At 40.9% G+C, this 27,078-nt stretch overlaps 1 protein-coding gene across 1 annotated transcript; it reads left to right on the top strand.

The window, feature by feature from the left end:
* Nucleotides 1-3,058: 3,058 nt before the first annotated feature.
* On the top strand, nucleotides 3,059-21,562 carry LOC143414782 (protein phosphatase EYA3-like). Its single transcript, XM_076879614.1, has 11 exons — nucleotides 3,059-3,082; nucleotides 3,418-3,529; nucleotides 3,791-3,928; nucleotides 4,108-4,193; nucleotides 4,758-4,935; nucleotides 16,267-16,412; nucleotides 19,412-19,495; nucleotides 19,597-19,691; nucleotides 20,335-20,447; nucleotides 20,556-20,656; nucleotides 21,251-21,562. The coding sequence occupies exons 1-11, from the start codon at nucleotides 3,059-3,061 to the stop codon at nucleotides 21,329-21,331; spliced, it is 1,158 nt and encodes a 385-aa protein (XP_076735729.1). The 3' UTR covers nucleotides 21,332-21,562.
* Nucleotides 21,563-27,078: the final 5,516 nt, after the last annotated feature.

The following is a 27,078-nucleotide window of genomic DNA, read 5'->3' as shown; positions in this document are numbered from 1 at the left end:
GTAGTGGTTGTGCTCCTAGAAGGCGGGTGACATTACTGGGGAGAGTGAGAGAATAACAAAACACATGAACAACAAGAAATATAAAACTAAAACATAAGTCATTCTAAATTTTCAAAGAAGAGAACCAATCGCAGGTCAACAACAAACACAAAAACTGTGTCAAAATCTTGGCCCTGTCATCTTAATACATGCTTGTGCCATTAGGGAAGAAAAAATTCAATTGATGGAAAACCCATTTGGTGTATTCATATTAGTCAGTTGACTATATTTTGTTGAGCACCAAAAGTTGTTGAAACTAAACCTCCAATCCATTAGCAAGTGTGAGAGTTGCCAAGAAGCAGAGGCCAGTTAGCCTATCACGAGCTGACAACTGGGCACCTGGGCCCCAGGTCCCTAAAAACTACCCAGCACCAGGCAGAGGCCCTCCTGAACAGGTCCAAGCCATCCTGAACTAACACCCCCAATAGAGCAGGTCAACGACCACACCAGAACATCCAGCCATGCACCTCAGAGCCAAAAAGTACCCACATCCCAGGGAGGGGCAGCAGTGTCCAGCAGGCAGCGGTAGGAATCAATTTTAAATAATAACTTATACATTTTTGATAACAATTTGGGGGCACAGATATTTTAAAATAATTTTACCAAGTAGGTATTTGTAGATTCAGATGATTGGATCCTGCATGATGGATTTCAGTTGCTGATATTCAAGAAATTTACTGTGGCTGATTCTAGTTCTTGAAACAAAATAAAGTTTCTGTCTTGTATAAGATGTTCTTTAACCCTTTCTCATGCCATGATTACAAATTTTGTATTTTCTTTTTCTGACAAATATTCAAATAGATGTTAGTTTACGCTGGATCAGTGAAGACTTAGTTATTTTTTAAAGAATTTCCATCAGGCTGTCAGAGAGATGTTTATGCTAAGGCTTTTAAAGCAGTTATGATGCTTAACTGGAACTCATCTTATGGTCTGTATTTTCAGTTTGAATTTCTTTAATGTCTACATTTTGTCAGATTACTGCTGTTAGTGATTCAATGAAAATGACAAAAAGTGTGGGGAAAAGTAGTCAGCCCTGTCTGGTGCCCTTCTGTAGGTTGAAGCTTTGAAAAGTAACATCAAGCTGTATTGTCATTAAATTTATGAAGAAAAAACTGCTAATAAAAATATCCAGTTTACCCAGTCGAGTACTTTATCTGCATCTAAAGAGACAACTGTAATTCCACAGGAAGCAAGTAGGAGAGGGATTTGTTTTTTCAAGGGGAGGGGGGAGTCACATACAGTGGGGCAAAAAAGTATTTAGTCAGCCACCGATTGTGCAAGTTCCCTCACTTAAAATGATGACAGAGGTCAGTAATTTGCACCAGAGGTACACGTCAACTGTGAGAGACAGAATGTGAAAAAAAAAAATCCATGAATCCACATGGTAGGATTTGTAAAGAATTTATTCGTAAATCAGGGTGGAAAATAAGTATTTGGTCAATAACAAAAATACAACTCAATACTTTGTAACATAACCTTTGTTGGCAATAACAGAGGTCAAACGTTTACTATAGGTCTTTACCAGGTTTGCACACACAGTAGCTGGTATTTTGGCCCATTCCTCCATGCAGATCTTCTCGAGAGCAGTGATGTTTTGGGGCTGTCGCCGAGCAACACGGACTTTCAACTCCCGCCACAGATTTTCTATGGGGTTGAGGTCTGGAGACTGGCTAGGCCACTCCAGGACTTTCAAATGCTTCTTACGGAGCCACTCCTTTGTTGCCCGGGCGGTGTGTTTTGGATCATTGTCATGTTGGAAGACCCAGCCTCGTTTCATCTTCAAAGTTCTCACTGATGGAAGGAGGTTTTGGCTCAAAATCTCACGATACATGGCCCCATTCATTCTGTCCTTAACACGGATCAGTCGTCCTGTCCCCTTGGCAGAAAAACAGCCCCATAGCATGATGTTTCCACCCCCATGCTTCACAGTAGGTATGGTGTTCTTGGGATGCAACTCAGTATTCTTCTTCCTCCAAACATGATGAGTTGAGTTTATACCAAAAAGTTCTACTTTGGTTTCATCTGACCACATGACATTCTCCCAATCCTCTGCTGTATCATCCATGTGCTCTCTGGCAAACTTCAGACGGGCCTGGACATGCACTGGCTTCAGCAGCGGAACACGTCTGGCACTGCGGGATTTGATTCCCTGCCGTCGTAGTGTGTTACTGATGGTGACCTTTGTTACTTTGGTCCCAGCTCTCTGCAGGTCATTCACCAGGTCCCCCCGTGTGGTTCTGGGATCTTTGCTCACCGTTCTCATGATCATTTTGACCCCACGGGATGAGATCTTGCGTGGAGCCCCAGATCGAGGGAGATTATCAGTGGTCTTGTATGTCTTCCATTTTCTGATGATTGCTCCCACAGTTGATTTTTTCACACCAAGCTGCTTGCCTATTGTAGATTCACTCTTCCCAGTCTGGTGCAGGTCTACAATACTTTTCCTGGTGTCCTTCGAAAGCTCTTTGGTCTTGGCCATGGCGGCGTTTGGAGTCTGAGTGTTTGAGGCTGTGGACAGGTGTCTTTTATACAGATGATGAGTTCAAACAGGTGCCATTCATACAGGTAACGAGTGGGGGACAGAAAAGCTTCTTACAGAAGACGTTACAGGTCTGTGAGAGCCAGAGATTTTCCTTGTTTGAGGTGACCAAATACTTATTTTCCACCCTAATTTACGAATAAATTTTTTACAAATCCTACCATGTGAATTCATGGATTTTTTTTTCACATTCTGTCTCTCACAGTTGAAGTGTACCTCTGGTGCATATTACTGACCTCTGTCATCATTTTAGGTGGGGGAACTTGCACAATCTGTGGCTGACTAAATACTTTTTTGCCCCACTGTATGGGGTACTATATAAGTCACATATGGGGTACTATATAAGACTGTGCTCCCACCATTGACTCTGTGCCTGTTTTTCTTTGCTTCTGTGGTGGTGTGAAGCAGGGTCCCGCCAGGCTCTCCAGGTACAGAGAGTAGGCTGAGTGTGCAGACATCTCGGGCCGCTCCGCTCCAGAGATGGATGACTCGCAGGAGCTGCCGGTGAGTCTGCATGAAGTAATTTGCATAGTAACTTTACTGATTTCCTGTAACTGTTGTTTTTGTGTATGATAACATAGATGTGGTTTAAAGTTCATGCAAATAGTTAAGATAGAATCTCATTTTCTGTTCACATTTTCTATCTTAGCCAAAGCAAAGCTGGATTTTAGGAGACAGTTTCAGTCAGTCTTTATCTTTATTTTCTGTTTTTTCCTCCTCTGGCCCAGTCCACTGTGTACTCATCTGTAGTAAAAAAGAAACAGACTTTTTTACAGGAAAATCAATTACAATTCTCCTTCTTCTTCACCACTCTCAATGCAACCTTTGCCATGCTTCAGCTTCAGGTGCGTCAAGAGAAAGCCCTGCAGCGGTACGATGATACAGAAAGCGAAATCTCCCAGCTCTTATCCTTCCCCCAGACAGGCCAGACCTACGGTCTCCCACCTTTTGGTTAGTGCCTGCTCTTTTAGGACGACCCTTTTTAAGGACAGTCTGCTCTCTAGAATCCAAGCATCACACTTCATGACTTTGCTTTTAAAGCCTCACTGTGCTTTGGCACTGAACCAGTCTGCTTTTAAACCCTGCTTTTACACAAAAACACAAATCTTGACGGGAGTACCCAGTTTACTAACTTTGCTGCATCTTCAGTGACCCACTTTCTCCCCTGCTGCCTCTTCATCTTCAGCTTCCATTGCTCTCTTTCATCTTCAGGTGCTATGTGGCCAGGCATAAAAACAGAGACAGGGCTGCCTGATGCGCCCTCTGGTGGCCAGCCTGGGTTTCTCAGTTTCAGCTCCACATATACCTCAACCCAGCCAGGCCAGCTGCACTACTCATACCCCAGCCAAGGCAAGCTGCCATCTCACTCTGTCTCACTGTCTGCAAATACCTGAAGAACACAGTAAAGGAGAACCTGCAGCGGCACAGCTCTGATTTCCTCTCTTGCCATTATAACATCATGTAGAAGTATTTTTATTTTTATATTTTAGACTTTGCATCTCTTTTAATGCGAATGTTTCTTTCTCTAGGCTCAAGCTTCACAACATCCAGTGTGTATTCCAACATCCCTTCAGCTACAGCTGCGACTACAACCGCCTCGGCGGTGGCCCATCAGGTGAGAATCAGTGATTCTCCAGTAAGATGAAGAATAAAATTATCTTTGTGTGTGTTTTTAAGAGCGGTTGGTGCACCGGAGTGTAAAACTGCCTTTAAAATGACCAAAAATTCAAAGGAAAAAATTCCTTTCAAGCTATGAATGTATGCGAGCAAAGTGTTAATATGGTGCAAATCTCAAGCAAGGAATGCAGAAGTCTTGTATGTGTGTGCTCAACATGTTTATTGTGTGCTGTGGTTGGAGATTAGAATGCTAGACGTAGTGATCTATAAAAGGATATTAAAAGCATTTGTAATGTGAGCAAAAGTTCAGCTCAAACTTCTGTATTTTTGTCTTTGAGTGAGGGCAGAAATCCACAGGAAGTGGATGCTTTTGGGATCAAGTTTTGATCACAGAGGGTTCATCTTACTGTCTGACACAGAACCTGAGTTTGTGTTATGTTCAGTGATATTAGAACTTCTTGAAAAGATGAGATTGTTCCCGCGTATTGTTACTCAGCCCTGCGTGGAGTCCTTTCCCATCATTCTGCTGATCACGTTTGTATGTTGTTTCACTTCTCTCCAGCATTTTAGCAGCTATAACTCTCTGGGACAGAGTCAGTTCTCTCAGTACTACACTCTTCCTCCCAGCTACGTGCCTGCTGGGCTACCTAACAGTGATGACCACAGTGGCGGTGCAGGTGTTGCTGGATATTCAGCAGTGAAATCAGAGGAGGCCGCCTCAGCTGGACTGCCTCCTAGAGGTTTTTGGCTTTTCATTATCTTTTGCCTTTTACCTTTTTTCTGCCTTTGGTTTCTTTACCTTAAATAACTGTCAGCACTTTGTTCTACAACACATGGTAAATAGCTGTTGTTAAGGTTCAAATATTGAGGAAGGAGAGTACAAACAACCAGGTCCAGAAGATCTTGGTCAAGCAATTGATTTTAATGAATACACGTGTGGGAAGACCAGTGCCTGTTCGCAGACAGGAACTGATCTCCGACTTAATCAAAGCATAAACAGATATTTATACCATCAGGGTTTGAACTAATGACGCCCCTTCATACGTCACCGATACATTTCATACATAGGTCAGATCAAAAACACAATGACTTTTAACACAGTTTAAAAGAACATTATCTCTGTCTCGTCTGGAACGCGAGCCCCACATCCTGCCAGACACTGTTCCTCTTTCTTGCAGAGACAACAAGAAACTGTTCCTCTTTTCCAGAGACAAACATGACTAACCTCTCACCTATAAATGAGTCTAACGAATGTGTGTGTGTGTGTGTGTGTGTGTGTGTGTGTGTGTATGTGTGTGTGTGTGTGTGTGTGTGTGTATGTGTCGACCTTACATGCTCTCTCAATTCACCCGTTGCACTTCTGACCTTTTACCAGACAGAGAGACAAAAGCCACTCTCATATATGTCATAACCGAACTGAAACTATGTATATGTAATCTACTGAATAAATGTTTTAATCAAGAACCTCTACTAAAAGCTTAATAAAAGAATACAAAAGTATAACAGACAATTTGAATACCCTAGTTATTCACATAGCCTCGTCTAACCAGCTCCTCAGAATAACCTGCAGTTAGATTCTGCTTTCGGTTTCATTTCTGCAAACGCTCTGCAAGCCTGCAGTTTCCTGTCACTCTGACTCTGTACAGAGTGTACTCAGAATCAACAAAATCAGCACATACACACTTAAGATTATAACAAGCATTCAGAACATTTAAGATTATAGATTCAACTCAACAGTTTAAAGTGGTTATAACTGCACCTGTAATAAAGGCTAATTGGGTACCAAAATGTTTAAACATCTGAATGCAATATCAATACTGTAAATTATATTATTAATGCAATGGTAATGATGATGATTATTAACAATAGCAGCAAAATATCTCTCCACTCTCAATACCTACATTTAAAGCAGGAAAAAGCACAGTAAGAATACTTAAACCAAAACGTCTCATGGTACTGTCTTTCTCTAAGTTAACTTTACATAAATAAAAACCTGAAAAATAACTAAATGAATACTGCACACACTGTTAAGGTGCTTGTGTTATTGTGTAGAAATATTTAACAAACTAGTTAAACAGTTAGGATGAAGTATAGTGTACTTTTTATTTTATTTATTTTTTATCAGTTCTCCTGTGCACTTGGCTAAAATTTCATTTTCAAGATGCAATTTGTTCTACATCCTGGAGGAATTTATAAAAGAACTGTTCTGTTTTTTGTTTTCTGTTTTCTTTCAGACATTTCAGAGATGCAGATGAGAAATTTAAGATCTAAAGTAGTTGGATCAGACATTAAACTGTCAGCTTTAGACCAGGTTACACTGAAGTGTGAAGAAAGTAGGGCTGCTCGATTATGGCAAAAATGATAATCATGATTATTTTCACTGAAATTGAGATCTCGATTATTTGACGATATTTATTTAACAATAACAATGTATTGAATGACTTTAAAGATTGTCAAAAAATAATATAAAATAGTGTGCAAATACTGATAACAGTGCAAATGTTTGCAATATAAAAAATAAATGAAAAATGTAAACATCTATGTTTAGTGAACTTTGCAGTGTTGCTCTGTGGTGCAGCTACGACACTGTAGCAAAGTTTACACACTATGTCTACTTGATCCACGTCTGACTCCGCGAACCCATAATGTTTCCACACCACTGAAGTTTTTTTTTACCTCTCTTTTCAACCAACGGCAGTCACTCTCCTCTCCAAATAACTTCTGCTTAGCTTTCCGAGCTTCCCTCGGGTCCTCTTAATCAACGGTCCCCAACCCCGGGCCTTAGACCGGTACCAGTCCGTGAGTCGTTTGGTACCGGGCCGCGAGAGTTGAGGCTCAGGTGTGAAAAGTATAGTTTTCAGGGTTTTTATCGGTTTTCAGCGTTATTTTGTTATCGTTTTTATAGTTTACTCGGTTTTCCTTGGTCTTTCCACGTGTGTTATGAATACATTTTCTTTTTTTCGGTACCGGTACTAGTTTTATTTTGTTGTATTTATCCGCGACACCTTAAAGGCCGGTCCATGAAAATATTGTCGGGCATAAACCGGTCCGTGGCGCAAAAAAGGTTGGGGACCGCTGCTCTTAATTGTTGTGACACGTGTTCGAAATGCAGAGAGGTATGGCAAGCCATTAGTGCCAAAATTCGCCACTTTCCTAACCCGTTTGGTTAAGAAATGGCGTAAAAAACGCCGTTTAATTATTCAAAACGCCGAAAAAAACGGCGTTATGTTCCGACAAACGCTGCCCTGAACGCACCATCCGAGTGACGTAAAAAGCGGCGTTCAAAGACAGACGGAAACGCCGTTTTTTACACTACTCGGCACAAAACGCCGTTTTTATGCATCTTTGAACGGCGTTTTTTACGGCGTTCTCTGCCAGCTGTAACGGCGTTTAAAACGGCGTTTTATTGAAATTATGCAGGGCACTCCCCATGGTTCCCTCATCCAATTACTTTCAACTCATTTCACCCAATCAAAGAAGAGGAAGTGCAGACCACACTAATGCATCACCGATTCACCTTGGTGCTAAGTGATTGCCTATTCAGTACCAGTGCTTGTCACAGTATTCACTTGTATTATAATCCCACTATGCATTTTGATGTGTTTAAGGCATGATCGAGCAAACAAACGACAGAATACTTTTTCTGAAACCTTAACTGTGTTACCTGTTATGGCAGCTAACAGGTAATGAGCAGAGCTAGCTCTGCTCATTTCTGAGCTTCTTTCTTATTTTCCTCTTTACTTCTCTTAACCTTTAACTTATGTCTTAGCAATCAGATCCTGCCATCTTGCATTACCGCTTCGTGCTAGTTATGTTGACTTTTCTCTTCTTTGGTCTCCACTTTTTTCCACCCGTGTTTGGACACTCGGCGCATGGCTCCTTTGTTTACATTAGGGATCAGCTGTTAGCGCTGCGCCCTGCAGCTGCGCTACCGGCAGACAGACCCTACATCCACAGTGAGGGAAGAGATGGGGGTGATGTCTCCCGAGGACACCTCACACACCATCTCTCCTTCCTGTAATCACTTTAAATGTGAGATCGCTCCCTGATATGATTGAGGAGCTAATGACGCTAACCCGGTCACAGTGGCAGTATCCCGGCACTGCCCGGTACTCCATCTGTGAGTAGGCTGCCCGGCTTCCAGCTGCTGCGGGCGGACAAGACGAGAGACAGCGGTGAGAGGAAAGGAGGGGGGCTGGCAGTGTTTGTTAAAGACGGTTGTGGTATCTCTGGGCACATCGCTGTGAAAGAACAACTCTGCAACACAGACATTGCGCTATTAGCCGTTAGCATCCGTGGAGGTAGCCTGTGACTCTCTGTGGTCCGCAGACTGCAAACGCAATCTCCGAGAGCTCGTCTTCTAATATCAGGGGACTTCAATCATGTCTCGCTGGACTCCACACTGCCCACCTTCACCCAGTATGTGACCTGCCCCACCGTAGGCAATAAAACATTGTACTTAATGTATGCCAATGAAAAAGTGGCATACAGTTCATCACCTCCCCCTGCCCAGGGAAGATCCGATCGTAACCGAGTGCGTCTTGTCCCTGTGTGCAGCCCTTACTGTGCAGGGAGCCACTAATCACCCACGCAGTGCAGAGATGGTCCGCGGAGGGCATATAAATAAATAATAAAAGCAAGTAAATGACAGTATGCTCTTTCTGAAACAAACGGAGACCTTAACTTTTATCAAAATACCGTTTTACTCAGTTTAAAGTAATACCACTGTATGATAGCCTTCAAATTTAATAATGTTAACAGTATCTCGGGAATATTTTTGCCCTTTCAACATGCATTAATGCATTGGATGGAGTCCAGCTGGAAGTAACAGACGTGAAGATGAGGAAGCCACCATCTTTCAGTGGGAATGGTGGCTTATGGCCATTCAGGGTGAGTACATAGAATACAACACATGTCTTATTTCTGTTTGAATTGCTTCAGGCATTTCATGCAGTGTCCACAATACAAAATACAGACAACTAAATTGAAACAACACTTGGGTGCAATAAAACCTTAGAACTTTGCAAAATCCACCCCTTCTTAGAGCATATGAGGAAGTTTTTGATTATTTTACCTTTTAGGTGAGGTATTTGAAAGGAAACCACCTACAACAAATATTTTTGGAAGATTATTTCTTTTATCCTCTGTCATCTCTACCAGATCTTGCTTGTTTAGACTGATAGGATGTAATTTGATTTTCATTGTGATTTCTGGTAAAACATTAATTTTATTACATGACCGAAAACTTCTCCTAACACTAAAATATTAAATAGTTATATTACATACTTGTATTTAAAATATGGTAAAATTTATGATTCAATTGTATTAGCACATCTGAGAATTAAGTAAATGGCCTGTATTTGTATAGCGCTTTACTAAAGCAGTCATCCACCCATTCACACACACATTCACACACTGGTGATGGCAGCTACATTGTAGCCACAGCCACCCTGGGTCACACTGACAGAGGCGAGGCTGCCGGACACTGGCGCCACCGGGCCCTCTGACCACCACCAGTAGGCAAAGTGTCGTGCCCAAGAACACAATGACCGAGACTGTCCGAGCCGGGGCTCAAACCGGCAACCTTCCGAATACAAGACGAACTCCCAACTCTTGAGCCACGATCGCCCCCAGTATTTTTGCAGTGTTTAAGACAGGTTTCAAATTGTGTTATTCTGTCTCCCTTTGAGGCAAAGGTCATTTGTTAATTAGATGCACTGCCTAACTAGAAGAACCTTCAGGTATTCCATTGACTATAACGAAACCTCCTGTATATTAGTGTCCTAGGGTAATCGAGTGGTGCAATGACAACACCCACGCAAATGTGACATCACTAGAAAGCCAATGTACTCTTGCAAGGACAGAATGAATAACATTAAAAAAAATACACATTGCATAAACAGTCCTTGACATATAGGTTTGACTCGGAGGACCAAAATTAATTTACTGTCTTAGGAGGGCAGGATTGCTTTGAGTAATTTTTTTTTTTTTTAATACAATGCTTTGCAATAATGGTTTTGCCTAACAACCTGTTTTTGACTCCAAAATAGTCATTAACGCAACTGCTCTACTATGCAGTCAGTGTAACTGATTATAAATCTACACATTGCACCTTATTTAACACTTGTATGTATTTTAACAGAGCAAGAGGTGGACCACACGTTTGAAGAGCTCCTGGTCTTTATAACTGGGGCTGACTTACTTCCACCACTGGGGTTCCCACAGTCCTGCAACATAGACTTTTACGATCAGGAGTCAGGGATGCGGCGCATCCCATACACATCAACGTGCAGCTTATCCCTGTATCTCCCAAGAGGTGTTGCAGATGAAGATCAATTCAAAGATCTTATGAACGATGCATTAAAAGGATCCCTGGGATTTGGAAAGGTGTAGCTGCATACATGAACTGATGCTGGGAAGCTGTGGTTAAAACCTGTGGGCTTCTGGGATGAAGTTGTTATTGTAAGTGTTCTTAAAGGGGATTGCTCCTGGCACTCAGGCTTCTTAAAGATTTTACATTTTAAAAGTCTTTTTACAAATGACTGTTCATTGTGTATATAGTTATATTTATAGTCCAGTTAAGACAACTGGGGTATGCATGCATCAAGCCATGCAAAATAAGTGGTATTCAGAAAGTTTCCAGGAAATAGTTCAAATGACAATTCATCTAGAAATATTCTTTTGAAAGATTGTTGTTTACAGTGGGGCAAAAAAGTATTTAGTCAGCCACCGATTGTGCAAGTTCCCCCACCTAAAATGATGACAGAGGTCAGTAATTTGCACCAGAGGTACACGTCAACTGTGAGAGACAGAATGTGAAAAAAAAATCCATGAATTCACATGGTAGGATTTGTAAAGAATTTATCCGTAAATCAGGGTGGCAAATAAGTATTTGGTCACCTCAAACATGGAAAATCTCTGGCTCTCACAGACCTGTAACGTCTTCTGTAAGACGCTTTTCTGTCCCCCACTCGTTACCTGTATGAATGGCACCTGTTTGAACTCATCATCTGTATAAAAGACACCTGTCCACAGCCTCAAACAGTCAGACTCCAAACTCTGCCATGGCCAAGACCAAAGAGCTCTCGAAGGACACCAGGAAAAGTATTGTAGACCTGCACCAGACTGGGAAGAGTGAATCTACAATAGGCAAGCAGCTTGGTGTGAAAAAATCAACTGTGGGAGCAATCATCAGAAAATGGAAGACATACAAGACCACTGATAATCTCCCACGATCTGGGGCTCCACACAAGATCTCATCCCGTGGGGTCAAAATGATCATGAGAACGGTGAGCAAAGATCCCAGAACCACACAGGGGGACCTGGTGAATGACCTGCAGAGAGCTGGGACCAAAGTAACAAAGGTCACCATCAGTAACACACTACAACGGCAGGGAATCAAATCCCGCAGTGCCAGACGTGTTCCGCTGCTGAAGCCAGTGCATGTCCAGGCCCGTCTGAAGTTTGCCAGAGAGCACATGGATGACACAGCAGAGGATTGGGAGAATGTCATGTGGTCAGATGAAACCAAAGTAGAACTTTTTGGTATAAACTCAACTCGTCGTGTTTGGAGGACGAAGAATACTGAGTTGCATCCCAAGAACACCATACCTACTGTGAAGCATGGGGGTGGAAACATCATGCTATATGGGGCTGTTTTTCTGCCAAGGGGACAGGACGACTGATCCGTGTTAAGGACAGAATGAATGGGGCCATGTATCGTGAGATTTTGAGCCAAAACCTCCTTCCATCAGTGAGAACTTTGAAGATGAAACGCGGCTGGGTCTTCCAACATGACAATGATCCAAAACACACCGCCCGGGCAACAAAGGAGTGGCTCCGTAAGAAGCATTTGAAAGTCCTGGAGTGGCCTAGCCAGTCTCCAGACCTCAACCCCATAGAAAATCTGTGGCGGGAGTTGAAAGTCCGTGTTGCTCGGCGACAGCCCCAAAACATCACTGCTCTCGAGAAGATCTGCATGGAGGAATGGGCCAAAATACCAGCTACTGTGTGTGCAAACCTGGTAAAGACCTATAGTAAACGTTTGACCTCTGTTATTGCCAACAAAGGTTATGTTACAAAGTATTGAGTTGTATTTTTGTTATTGACCAAATACTTATTTGCCACCCTGATTTACGAATAAATTCTTTACAAATCCTACCATGTGGATTCATGGATTTTTTTTTCACATTCTGTCTCTCACAGTTGACGTGTACCTCTGGTGCAAATTACTGACCTCTGTCATCATTTTAGGTGGGGGAACTTGCACAATCAGTGGCTGACTAAATACTTTTTTGCCCCACTGTATGTTCAATTATAGTACACTGCATAGAGTGTGTTTTTCTTTTATTTATTTATTTATTTTCAAGATGTACAAGAGATGCCAGACAAACTTTGAACTAAAAGACACTGACTTTTGTAAAATAAAATATTGTAATGTCAGTTCTCATGGTGTCTTGTCTATTTAAAAATTAAATTTGAGGCTTACCTGTTACTGTCAAATACTGGTATTGGGTTGAATTGACGAGGGCTATGTAGTACAATTATGTGCTTAAGTCAAGGTAAATGGTTAAATGAATTTACCCTCATCTGTTCTCAAACCAAGAACTGAAGAATCCATCTCAACTCAGAATTAAAAGTTACGAATTAATTTTACTGCTTTCGAGAACAAAGCAGTTTTAACAAACTGACTTTAAGCTCCGGCGTTAACTCTGAGATTGACACCTGGCCTTTGACTATAACCTGGTTAAAAATCAATTATGTAAATGTGGTAGAATTTGGTAGTATTGTGGTAGAATTATGTAAGAGATGATGGCTGTAAAGCTAGTGTTTTTTGTAAAAAAATAACGTCAAGATAATGAACACTGGTATTAAAATTATATTTTATACATAAGGCAATAACTGTAATTACCAAAGTAAAGAAAATGATTTGTTAGACTCAGTTTGTTGGTGAACGATGCTTAAAAAGTGTGTAGCAATTTGGACAGTCAATCCAGTGATTGCTTTGCTTTTTCTATGGTCACGGCTTACCTACTTTATTACAGTCATTTGGCTGTACGTGACAATATATTTAGCTAAAGTTCCTTCTGCTTGTTTAGGTTTCTCCCTGTGTTCTAGGTTCATTCAGCCCAACCTCAGGAAACTTTTCTGCTTGCCTACTGTCATCTCTACAAGCCTCATCATATTCATGCTGTCTGACTCTGCTGATAAGGAACCAAAATCGCTGAAATGTACAGTCGCTTTCTAGCCTATATTTTTAAGCCTCAGTTCATCCAAAAACGGGATTACACAGTGGTACATGTTTATAGATCAAACACTCTAAAAATTAATGTTTTTCATTTTCCCTAATGTGTGTGCACAAAGGACACAGCCACAAGTGCTTCTACAGTGTTTGTTTTTACTTTTAGCTACAGGGTGGTTTAAATAAATGTCACACATGAACTTGTAATCTCTGAAAAATAAGGGGAAAAGGTGAGATTTGAAGTGACTAACTTCAAGATACCTTCAATGCACTAAGTTGGAAGAAGAAAATTAACTCCCCTTTAGCTGCTTAAAGCAAAGAGCTTGAAGCAGAGGAAGAGAATTGTCTTTGTAGAATGTGTGCCAGGTCTATTGAGTTAAGGGAAAAAAGCCAGATCAAAATATGTTCACAATTGTCTACTGACAGTGAAGATGTAAAATGACATAAGGGAATGCCACATATTTCTCTTCTTGTGGTTTCCAAAAACAATTTTAAAAAAGGCTATACACATGACATTTTTTCTACTTAATTTACTCGTGTGTGCCATACAGAGGGAAATATCTCATAATCAGAATCGCATTTATTGGCAAAGTATATGCGCAAACACATACCGGTACAAGGAATTAGGTTCCATTTGACGGCGTCTCTCAAGCACAAAAAAGTAAAACACAATCCATCTATGTGTATGGACATACATAAATACACATGCACACAGGTGTATAAACTAACAATATAATACACAATCTAATTATTTTACACAGAAATTACAGGATTACAGAAGTTAATACCAAAGAGTGCAGTTGCAGTCTAGCAGTGTGACAGTTCAACCACTTAGGAGGGAGATGGCGAGGGGAAAGAATTTTGATCAAAGTTAATGTCTCCACTTGTTTCAAAAAGAAAAAAAGAGCATACTGTCATTTACTTGCTTTTATTATTTATTTATATGCCCTCCGCGGACCATCTCTGCACTGCGTGGGTGATTAGTGGCTCCCTGCACAGTAAGGGCTGCACACAGGGACAAGACGCACTCGGTTACGATCGGATCTTCCCTGGGCAGGGGGAGGTGATGAACTGTATGCCACTTTTTCATTGGCATACATTAAGTACAATGTTTTATTGCCTACGGTGGGGCAGGTCACATACTGGGTGAAGGTGGGCAGTGTGGAGTCCAGCGAGACATGATTAAAGTCCCCTGATATTAGAAGACGAGCTCTCGGAGATTGCGTTTGCAGTCTGCGGACCACAGAGAGTCACAGGCTACCTCCACGGATGCTAACGGCTAATAGCGCAATGTCTGTGTTGCAGAGTTGTTCTTTCACAGCGATGTGCCCAGAGATACCACAACCGTCTTTAACAAACACTGCCAGCCCCCCTCCTTTCCTCTCACCGCTGTCTCTCGGCTCACTTGACCGCCGTGCCCGCAGCAGCTGGAAGCCGGGCAGCCTACTCACAGAGGGAGTACCGGGATACTGCCACTGTGACCGGGTTAGCGTCATTAGCTCCTCAATCATATCAGGGAGCGATCTCACATTTAAAGTGATTACAGGAAGGAGAGATGGTGTGTGAGGTGTCCTCGGGAGACATCACCCCAGTCTCTTCCCTCACTGGGGATGTAGGGTCTGTCTGCCGGTAGCGCAGCTGCAGGGCGCAGCGCTAACAGCTGATCTCTAATGTAAACAAAGGAGCCATGCGCCGAGTGTCCAAACACGGGTGGAAAAAAGTGGAGACAAAAGAAGAGAAAAGTCAACATAACTAGCACGAAGCAGTAATGCAAGATGGCAGGATCTGATTGCTAAGACATAAGTTAAAGGTTAAGAGAAGTAAAGAGGAAAATAAGAAAGAAGCTCAGAAATGAGCAGAGCTAGCTCTGCTCATTACCTGTTAGCTACCATAACAGGTAACACAGTTAAGGTTTCAGAAAAAAGTATTCTGTCGTTTGTTTGCTCGATCATGCCTTAAACACATCAAAATGCATAGTGGGATTATAATACAAGTGAATACTGTGACAAGCACTGGTACTGAATAGGCAATCACTTAGCACCAAGGTGAATCGGTGATGCATTAGTGTGGTCTGCACTTCCTCTTCTTTGATTGGGTGAAATGAGTTGAAAGTAATTGGATGAGGGAACCATGGGGAGTGCCCTGCATAATTTCAATAAAACGCCGTTTTAAACGCTGTTACAGCTGGCAAAGAACGCCGTAAAAAACGCCGTTCAAAGATGCATAAAAACGGCGTTTTGTGCCGAGTAGCGTAAAAAACTGCGTTTCCGTCTGTCTTTGAACGCCGCTTTTTACGTCACTCAGATGGTGCGTTCAGGGCGCCATCCGAGTGGCGGAAAAAGTGGCGTTTGTCGGAACAGAACACCGGTTTTTTCGGCGTTTTGAATAATTAAACGGCGTTTTTTACGCCATTTCTTAACCAAACGGGTTAGGAAAGTGGCGAATTTTGGCACTAATGGCTTGCCATAGAGAGGTGCGCTCGATTTGCCACACGGAGCAGCGCGAGAGTAAAGCACGAGGGAGGGGCTAATAATCGGCTCAGTCATTTTTAATGATCGTTGAAAGCCCAGATCGTAATCGTGATTAAAATTCGATTAATTGAGCAGCCCTAGAAGAAAGCAGCTAATATTCTGGATCTGCACCTCAGTAAACAAGTGAAAAAGTCTGCAGCCAATTCTCCTTTTTAATCCCATAATGTGCTGTGGAATTCAAAAAGAATTTAAGTGGAAAATCTAAATAACTAAAATGAGAATCTTCTTTTGGCTGCTCTCTTATTAAAAGGTTGTTTTTTATGCTGGCTGCCACGCTCATGTTCTTGGTCTCGTTTTAGATGCGTCCCCACCAGAAAACCTGCCTGTTTGTGCGGCTCTTCCTACAGCTGTGGCAGTGCCCGCTGGAGCTCGAGATCAGGACGAGGTCGGCCGCAAGAACTCGGTGGGTACCACCGAGTTCCTGCCCACCGAGTTCCTGCAAGAAGTCTGATAACTCTCCACCTGCTGAGAGTGACCTGGAGGTAACCATTTGATTTGCTTATTAAACAGTACTGGATATAATTAATAGCAGTAAGTTTGTTTTGACATTTGTGAAATCCTTACAATGATAGATATATTAATTAACTATTACAGGAACTGAACTATTTCTATGTCAAGTCCAAACAGGGGCAGAGCGTGGGGGTGGCTTACTGGGCTTAAGCCCGGGTTGTTTTGTCAGAAGCCCGGGGTCTTTTGGAGTGTAATTTTTTCATAGTTAGATGCCTGGCTGACAACTGTATAAAACAAAAAGTACACACAATATTCGAAGCACATAGTGCACACTGTGGGAATTTACGACTGTGCGTGAATCCCCCCTGATATTGGTATGATCCGAGCTCAGGCACTAAGCGACTGAGCGAGGGGGCGGGGCAGCTGCCGCCTGTGAGTGCGCTGTTGGAGAAACGGAGCCAGCCATACTAAGGAGAGCTTAAGTTTGACCAGGTACCAAAGCAAATCATTCGTACCGTACAAATAATGTAAATATGACGGTGCATCACGAAAGATTGATATCAAACTGATCACTTGACCGATATTACGTTACTTGCTCTTCAAGTGAATCAACAAATGGCGAAATGAAAAGCCGAACAAATGCTATTTTTTTAGAGTCTTAGCTTACGTGTGTTTATTTCATATTTTCAGTTCTTACCCTCCCCGACTAAATCGGTTTCAGTTATGTACTGAAATATAAGAATGGGCATTAGAGGGTTCTTTCAAAGAAAAAACTCAGGTAAATGTTATTTTATATATTATGCTTTGTATGTTGTTCAGTATATTTCTATGCAAAACAAGGCTATGTCCACACGTACCCGGGTATTTTTGAAAACGCAGATTTTTCTACTTTCGTCCACACGTAAACGGCGTTTTTGGTCACTGAAAACGGAGATTTTTAGAAACTCCGGGCAGGGTGGATATTTTCTAAAACTCCGTTTTTGCATTTACGTGTGGATGAGAAAAACGGAGAAAACGCAGCGTCAAAGATGTGCGCCTTTTTTGACGTCACAGTGTGCGCCATGTTATTGTTTCGGTGAAATGAATTTCTACAATACTGTTAATTGTACTCTCTGCAGTGTTTAAATGCTTACATATACACACACAGTTACTGTCCCTCCACACATACCACTCGGTTCTGCTTCTATGCCCCAGCTTTGTTTACTTTTTCCCGCCGAGGCTTCTAGACTTCTGATTGGCCAACATTTCTACACGGTTAGGAATATAGCGCCACCTGCTGCTTTGGCATGTTCCTAGCAGCGTTTTCCTTCATTTCTGCCTTTACGTGTGGACGGGATTATTTTTTAAAACGAAAACAGAAAATCTCAGTTTTCAAAAATACCCGTGTACGTGTGGACGTAGCCCAAGAGGGATTTCAGTACACAGCAGGATATTCACATTTGTAACCAGATATTTACATACACTTTAGGGAGAAAACATAAAAATTTTTACTGTACAACATCAATTTAGAGTAAACTTTTGTTTTAGATAAATATTGAAATATATTTTGAATTAGTTAAATGTCAGAATAAAGAGAGACAGAGCTTTCTGTTTTTTATCACTTTCATCAAATTTAGGAGTACGTGTACACTAAGTTTATTGTTAATTAATAAGAAACTCCAGACGATTCCATTCTGAGCTGAAGAAGCTTCTGATAGGTTAGTAGAGTCCATGTGAGTAAACTGGTGGCACAGCTGTGGATGCATATAAGGAAAAACACAGAGCCTGTTTCTTTGACATGGGAAAATCAAGAGATGTCAACCAAAACACCAGGAAAAGAATTGTGGAGCTCCATAAGTGTGGCTCAATTTTGAATACAATTTGGTGCCATTTGCAATTAAGAAATACAGATAGTTTCTCTCTTTACTCTTAAAGTTAACAAATATGTTTTTTATATTTATCAATCTAAAAAAAAATAAACATTTAGTCTGATTTGATGTTACAATTAAAAAAGTGTTTGTGTTTTGATCTGAAGAGTTTGTAAATATCTGGTTTCCCCTGTATATTTGATGATTGTCAGCACAAAGAGAGAGAGAGGAACAGAGAGGGAGAGAGAGGAGAATGAGGACAGAACAGAGATGAACAAGAGCAGGTGAGACACACATGTTAGTCAAATGGTCGTTTGCCAAAAGTATCACCGTATCATAGGTACTCATGTATCTCGTACCTAGTCAAAGGTACCCAAACTGGGTGTGGGTCCCAGTCAGCCAGAGTTTCGGGTTCACCCTTTGACTACGATGACCTGGATGACTGAGAACCTTCACAGACATATCTCGTACCTAGTGTTTCTTTTTAGGTTTGTTATTTTTCAAATTCTACATTTATTAAGTTATGCAGGCTTGTTTGCACAACAAGGCTAAATAATTATATAAACTTTTCTCAGTCTAAATAGTGTACTTTGGTAGAATTAAAAAATAAGTGTAGTGCAGGTCTATGATGATTTTTAGTGCTACTATCATCTAGTTCTGATTCTGGTTCTGTCTTGGTTAAGTCCCAAGTAGTCCTGATTTTGAACTGTTGTAGTCCTGTTTTAATTCTGGATCAGTTCTGGGTCTGGTTGAATTGGGGTTTAGTCCCTGTGTCTTGATACAGCCCTGACCTTGTTCTGCCTCGCTGCTTAATTAAAAAACTAGTTTAAGGTGTCCTGCACATGTGATATATATTTTTCCCTATATGAAGTCATTCTTTTTTGAACAAAACTCAAAACAGAGCCAATTAATCTTTCAGTCATTTCTACCCCCCCCCTCCCCCCCAAAAAAATCCCACATGCATACTACCCTTTTGGGCTAAGCCCCGGGTGTTTCAAATGTCTGGCTCCGCCTCTGAGTCCAAACCCAAGTTATGTTTATGTTTTTTTTTTTTTTTCATGCTTTTTGAAATATAATGGGAAAGTTAGAGGAGCAGGAAAATGTTCACTGTAATATGGAGTGCAGTCCAACATGGAGTGTGTTTCAGCGCATTTTTTTATGGGATCTGGATGAAACCATCATTATATTCCACTCTTTGCTCACCGGCTCTTATGCTCAGAAGTTTGGCAAGGTTGGTTTTTCCAAAGATGAATCCTTTGAGCTTACAATGCAAAAATTAGACCTATTGAATTGTGTAACATGCTTATTGTGGGTCTGTTTTATTTTGTTCAGGACCCGGCGACTGTGTTGAACTTGGGCTTGCAGATGGAGGAGCTGATCTTTGAGCTGGCAGACACCCATCTTTTCTTCAATGACCTCGAGGTACAGTGATGTTTGTTTAGACTGGAGTGAATATGAGAGATGAGCAGCTTTTGCTTGTTCACAGCAGCTGGTACAAACCAGAATTCCAGATTTAATTTAATTTAATTTTTTACAAACTCACTGAGTTGTATGTCAGACAGAAGAAGGCAGATAGACAATAGGCTGACTGTCAAAAACCGGTTGAACTGCATTAATCAAACAAATGCGGCGCTGTTTCCTGACATGAGCACTTCTAAACTTACAACCAATCAAAAGGCATCTTATTATACATGTGAATAATAATCAGGTAACTGGTGAGTGTTTTTTGTGGTTCCACCTCCTTCCGTTTTAACAGGTTGAAGGTGTTCAAAAAGCCCCACAATTACTTGTCATACATGTTTTAGTTTCATATTTAATTGGTTCCTAACAAAACTAGGAAAATAATCCCTCTAAGACTAATAATCCCTCTAGCCAAAAATAAACAGCAAACTGTTAAGGAGGTGAGCTGCACTCAGACTTTGCAGTTTGAGCCACAGTAGGTGGATCATTGTAAACATTTTGTAAAAGGCGTGCATTTCTGTGTTGCTCCTAACGGAGTTTAGAGCTTGCAGTGAAGAGGCTCAAAGGCTAAGCATAGACGTCTGCTTCGGGGGTTTTTTGGTGTTCCAGGCCAGGCCACCAGGTCACCACGACTCAGCTGGTTCCAGCTCTGGCCAAAGTGCTGCTCTACGGCCTGGGAGACGTCTTCCCCATCGAAAACATCTACAGTGCCACAAAAATAGGTACGTATGCAACCCGATTACTCTGTGTCAAATAAAATAAAAAAAGATCTGTTTATATCTTTATGTGATTCTTTATTTTCCTTTTCCCTGTGGTTTCCTGTAATGTAGGAAAAGAGAGCTGCTTTGAGAGGATCGTCTCTCGCTTTGGGAAAAAAGTGACTTATGTGGTGATCGGTGACGGCCGAGATGAGGAATTTTCAGCAAAACAGGTAAAACTCAATTTTTGCCTTTTTTTTTTTTTTTTTTTTTTTTTTTTTCTTAAACTATTTCATTTCAAATTGGATGATCTGCAGCATTTTATGATTTTTTTTTTTACCTATTTTAATGCACAAAGTTAACCTGTCAGGAAAAAACATATAAGATGAAAAGGACAGGTGAAGCTGGTTGACAACGAGTGAACTTTCAAAATAAGAGCCAGGAAGTTGTTTTTTGGGTTTTTTTCTATGTATTTTTAAGAAGTGTTTATAAAAGCAGGGATTTTCTTGCATGAAAACACTCTGCAGTAAAGTGGTTTTAAGAGATGTTTAATTAGTCAAGCATTAAATACTCCTTTGGATGTTTGCACAATCTGTTGGAGCGGTCTGGCTTAAAAGTGTAGTGCCCCCCCCCCCCCCCCCCCCCCCCCCCCCCCAAACCCCGAACCCCGATTTCTCTACAATTAAACTAAATAAAGTTGCCATATGTAGACGAGAGACCCACAAACATAATGTCTCACGTGGACAAAACACTTTGTCAGGCTGTGCTCTTTACAATTACACACTCTGCTTTCTTGTGCCTAATTGTTTGTCTCCTTCCCTCTGCAGCACAACATGCCTTTCTGGCGGATCTCCAGTCACGGCGACCTCGTGTCCCTTCACCAAGCGCTGGAACTGGACTTCTTGTAACGAGGATGCTGTTGAATGTTGTGCACTCAAAGGGAAAAATGTTGTCGTCGTACTGGTGACTTGTGGAGTGAAACTGTGTGTGTGGAAAGATTCTCCACAAGCCCAACAATCCACACTCACCTGTTAGAAATCTGCTCTCGCTGTCCGACGACTTGCAACTGGCTGTGTGTTGGTGAACGCTTTGAGGCGGACTTTGGGTCAGAGCCGCCTGCGAGAAACAAACTGGACGCGTCAGTCATCAGAAGTAAGGTTCCTCTCGCCCAGCACCGCCTCCTCTACGGCAGCTAAGCTCACGGCGACTGAAACTGGCACTGATTTGGACACGGAAGGGATGACTTCTATTATCCAGCTTCTTCACGGTTTTTGACTTTTGTTTTCACATAAACATCCAAAAGTCCTGCAGCGAACACCATCCCTCAACTGTCACTGAGTTTAAACGGCTAAGGAGACGTTGTTTGTTGGTGGCTTTGTCTGTGGAGATTGTCATAGCTTTTTATTTTGAAAAATCTCTTTCCGGGGTGACTTGAAAGCATCATTTTGCCTTTGTTTTTCATTATGTTCCTGATAGTCATCAAGTATCAATTAATCCCACTTTTATGTGTTGCCTCTCATGTAGCCAGACCGTTATTAAACAAAAGGTACTCAGTGATGGAGGGCGGCAGGGGCCATTAATCTCTGACTGTCACGACAAGACCAAACCACACCATCAGTCAGCACCATCAGTTCTGACCTCTCCACTGTGTGTGATCCGTGGTCACCGAGCATGTGCTAAGGATAAGAGCCGCAAACTGCAGGAAGTGGTAATAAGTGTGGGGAAAACATGTACAGAGCATCATCAGTTTCATGGATGACTGGGCAGAAGGATCACAATTTTATTATTATTATTTTTCCCCCATTGTGTGGTTTTCAGACTCGTGGCTTCATTTGATGTTTTATAAGGCAAGAAAACAAATATGTGACTTAACAGAATACTGCAAAAATAAGTAATAAAAGTTTAATAAATGATAAAGAATAAATATTATAATAGCCTCCAATTACACTCCAGGGCTGGACTACATACGTAGAACTACATCCACGTGAGACTTAAATATCTGACGTTGGTGTAGTTATCCTTTTTCCTCTTGTGGTGATGTTTTGAATATATTTGGACTTGAAAACATTTTTCCACCCTATGCCAATGATAATCAACACTCTTTGTGTCCTTTGGGCTCCTCAGAGCGCAGTCCCAAGTGTCCTTGAATTCCCAGAAGAGAGGTGGAGTGACAAATCTGTAACCAGAACGAAACCGTGATTCATATTCATTTCACTGTGATATGGATCTGTTGATGCCTGGTTAAAGTGTGCTGGTTTGGTCTTTTAAAAATTGTTCTAGTACAAGTGAACACCCGATTAATGGGAGTTTATTTTTTGCTCATAAGCTAATCACAAAGTAGAAGTCTTCTTTTCACTTTCCTCCTATTTAAAGAAAAACTGAGCCCATCTGTGGTTTTAGAGAAATGTTACACAGCTGAAGATCATGTATCATTTTTATTTCTTCGATGACCCAAGTAACCCAAGTATGTTTTCAGAGTGTTTGAGTAGGAAAATATGAGCATCCATGGCTGGATTACTGAGACGACCCAGCAGGGACACATGAGACTAAACCAGACGCTTTCATACATGTGCCGTAGCCCTGAAATGTTTTTGACGTTTCCTTGTCTGATTCGGTCCATTGGGGTCAATAACCTGCGCCTCTCTAAAACAAATACACGAGAACGGAGGAGCTTTGTTCGCTCTGCTTTCTGCACGCAAACTTAAACCGAACATATTCCCACAAATGAGAACACATCTGAAGCAGATTACTTCCTGGTGTGCAGGGAGGACATAGTCCAGGGTTCATGTGTAAACTTGATGGCTGAGGTTCTCACACATGGATTAATCAAAGTCCTCGATCATGAAACTTTGTTCTTCAGAGATCATCACAGTGAGTTATTCTTATAATCTGGGAAACTTGCTGACTTTCAGATGAAAGCATAAAATATTCTGGAGTGTGGTTTTTCTTTCATCGTCATTGTTGTTTGTTGATTTTCTTTCTTTCTGTTTTTTTTTCATAAAAGTATTTTTTCATTGTTTTTCAAAGTACCAGAAAACTTGCAGCCGAATACTTTTGGCTTTTTGAGGCTCTGTTGGTCTTATTGGAGTCGTAGATATGATGTGCATCAAATTACTAATTAGGAAGATGATTAATAATTAGATGCAGTCTTAATTTTGTCTGTGAATGTCAGAAAGTGGTACAGAAGGCAGTCTAAGACCCAGATATTATTATAATAAAGGGGAAGAAAAAAGAAGTAAACGAGAAATGGCTTTACACACCTCCTCAGTTACTTTGAGTTATCGTCACTCAGCCTCACAACAACCCAAAGTCTTTCTAAATCATATAGGAGGGAATCAAAAATAAAGGATGACAGTGCAATAAACTTCTGCTTTGCTCATTAACTGTATTTCGAGGGGTTTGTTTTGTTATGTAGACGGCGAGGAGCGCAGAGGGATGGACCTTCCCCAGTCTGAATGAGATTAAGACTGAACAATAACTGAGCCTGAAGAAGATTTTCACACACATGCAGCTTGACCGTTAAGAATGTGTATTTGTGTGTCGTTTTGTTTGTGTCCCGTGTGCATATTTATATTGTGCCTTTAACCATCATCTGTCTGCTTGATCTCAAAGGGAAATATCTTTTTATGTTTGATACACGTATCTCTGCATTGTTATTATCCAAAGTGTTATTTTACTTTATTTTTATCTCAATACTTTTTAAGTACTGTCGAGATTTTCTTTTGTTACCGAGTTTGACTTTTTTGACTTGATTGTTCTGTCTGCACTGCAACTGAAAGGTCTGGTAGAAAACTCCACATGCACTGCGGCTCAGTGTTTAAAGAAATTTAAAGTTCGGCGTTCAGATGTTTTTCTCCTTTTGATGAGGAGACTTTTTTTTCTTTTGCTGTGAAACATTTAGCATCGCTTAGACAATCACAATCCCCGATGTTTGGTGTTTTTATTTTTTATGGCAGGCCAGAAGGTGAAAGCAGCTGTAACAAAGCGTGCTCGTTCTGTCGTTCAGTTACTACCTTAGTGAATCCAAGGGAGAACGAGCAGTCCTCAAACAGAAAACTGAGACCTTTGCATCTCTTCAGCTTATTGAATGTTTATTTCTTTACTTTGTCTGCATGTCACGCCTGTTTTGAAGTATATTATCGTGGCCGTACATAATGACCATGAAATGTTTAAGGGACTATAATCTTAGATTTTCTTTTTTTTTAATGCCAAATATTGCTGTTATTCAAAAGCTGTTTATTTTATATATATTTCATCTCATTTTCAGACATGTGAGGCTGTTTGCGGTCACATAGAGAGCCTGAAACTCAACACTATCATAATAATCAATGCTAATTATTTAATGACAGTAATCACTATTTCCTCCCAACAGCCCTGTAAGGTTTTCCTGTGTAAGACAATATAATGTAAATACATTTTAAAGGTTTCAGACTTAAGTTTGTGTGTTTTATTTCATTCAAAATGGGGGAAAATTAAAAAGAAATGTATCTGCAAATATAGACCAGAGGACAGTAGATTGTAGTAGTAGAAATAACATATTTAGATTAAATATAACCTTAAAGTTAGATTCCGGTGTAGTCGGCTTTCTAATGAGAATAGGAAGTAGTCTTTTTGGTTTCTCTATTACAAGATTAATATTGCTGTACCAGCCATTGCTCACTTCTGTCCACACAGGCCCAAGAAATGCTTACCTGAAATTTAAAATACATACTACAGTTTGTGCCATAATTCTTCGGACAAAGATGCAGTTTTTCTAGTTTTGCTTCTTTACACCAACACAGTGGATTTTCATTCCAGCAACATCTACTGATTGAAGTGCAGATTTTCAGAACTTCAGGTTCACTTTTACAAGTTGAATCATTGACTGAAGATCAGTTTCATGGCCAGGTTCCCTTGTAATTTCATGATAAATAACAAGTATTACCTCCACCCCTCTTCTCTCTACACATTACTTATTTTCATTCATCCTCCCTTCACCCCTCCACTCCACCCCACTTCCCTTTTATCTTTCCTCCATCCTTCTCTTCACTTACTTTGGTTACCCATCATTCTTTTGCTTCATCTCTTCCACCCTCCTTGCCCTTCTCTTCATCCTATATCCAAAGCCCCTCCTCTTTGAGGTTTTCAGGGGACACCCAGTTGGGAAAAGACCCCAAGGTACAACTGGATATATGTAACCTGGTCCTGAAACTGCAAAATGCTCCTGAGGAAAATTAAAATATCTGGAATATGTTGCTTACGCTGCTGCCACCATCAACAGACTTCAACTTAACAAAATAAAACTAAATAAAATAAACTTAACAACTGTAGCATGAATGGGAAACACTCTTTCAAATAGTTACTTGAATCTGTTTGTTACTCGCGTTCAATCGAGGTCTAAACTTACTACTTATTACTTAAGAAAGAAGAGGTCGTGTCTATCCTGGGACAGGATGTTAATGGGGTGGAGTACAAATACCCGGGCTGAGTGACAACATTTATTTAAAAGGGTTCAGGACTTAAGGAAATTGACTGTTGTTTTTGTTTCCTGTTCCTGCAGAAATGAAAAAAAAATTGCCAATGAACTTGATTATCAGGTGTCACAGTTTCCATCTTTTTAGAGTTTGTTGCGTATGAATAAATAATACAGAAACCACACAATCCAAAATATGCAATTGCAACGATCAAGGCTAAAGAAAGAGATGAAATAACAGTTTTCTATCTTCCAAACATGGATTCCAAACAATCCTATATGCCAGTATCTATTTGTTAGAAAAGTTCCCTTATGAAGTGAGACACACAGGAAGCAATAGTATACACAGTGAACATCTGTGCAAGTGCCCATGAGTTTCATTTATACACTACTTCCATCATTATCTTGGAAACAGATATGTGCGTGACGTTCTTACAGAGAAACAATTCAGCTACATGGTGTGCTAGTACATAATTCAAGATTCAAGAAGGTTTATTGTCATTTCGCATGGTATTTACAGAAATACACAGACTGAACTGAAATATTGTTTCTCCCCAGCCTCTACAGTACAACAATCAGTAAAAAATGAAAATACACTATAACAATCAGGCAGCAGCTTGCCGAGACACTCAGTAAACTCAGGTGTAAACAACCACACTGATTCAGCAAGCAGCAGTCCTCTCACAGAGAGGGATTAATATTGCTAATAGTGGTTGGATAAGAAATTGCCGAGCAGCCACGACAAAGACTGATTAGCTGGACAAGAAGACAGACAGACAGACTGACTGACTGACTGACTTCCTCAGCTTACTGCAAAGTGTCTATTACTATTTCAGACTTTATAGCCAAGTCTTTCCAAAACCTACACAACCCTTGTAAACCTCTGGTCACAGATCCATCAGAAGCAGTGTAGTTTGTTAATTTGAAGAAAGACATTATTTTTATCCAAGCCTGAGCAAAGGTCAAGGAGACCAGTCAGACTAACAACTAGGGCTGCAGCTCTCGATTATTTTAGTAATAGAGTAATCTGTTGATTATGCCATACTAAAATACACTTTTAAAAAAAAACATTGGCTTAAATGCAATACTATATAAATACTCTCAAGTATTGTTTGACAGTACATTATTTCTGGGATGGCATAGATTTGGTGTGGGTTCATATTTATTAGTGTGGACCAGTGGGACCAGTCCCATCCAACTACT

The sequence above is a fragment of the Maylandia zebra genome, linkage group LG22 (assembly GCF_041146795.1).
Source record: "Maylandia zebra isolate NMK-2024a linkage group LG22, Mzebra_GT3a, whole genome shotgun sequence".
NCBI lineage: Eukaryota > Metazoa > Chordata > Actinopteri > Cichliformes > Cichlidae > Maylandia > Maylandia zebra.
This window is presented reverse-complemented; position numbering and strand designations above follow the sequence as displayed.

Coding starts and splice junctions, on each gene's coding strand:
- LOC143414782 (XM_076879614.1), top strand. CDS start 3,059: ATGGATGACTCGCAGGAGCTGCCG. Junction 3,929..4,107: donor CTACTCATACCCCAGCCAAG/GCAAGCTGCCAT, acceptor TTCTTTCTCTAG/GCTCAAGCTTCACAACATCC. Junction 4,936..16,266: donor AGCTGGACTGCCTCCTAGAG/GTTTTTGGCTTT, acceptor GTCTCGTTTTAG/ATGCGTCCCCACCAGAAAAC.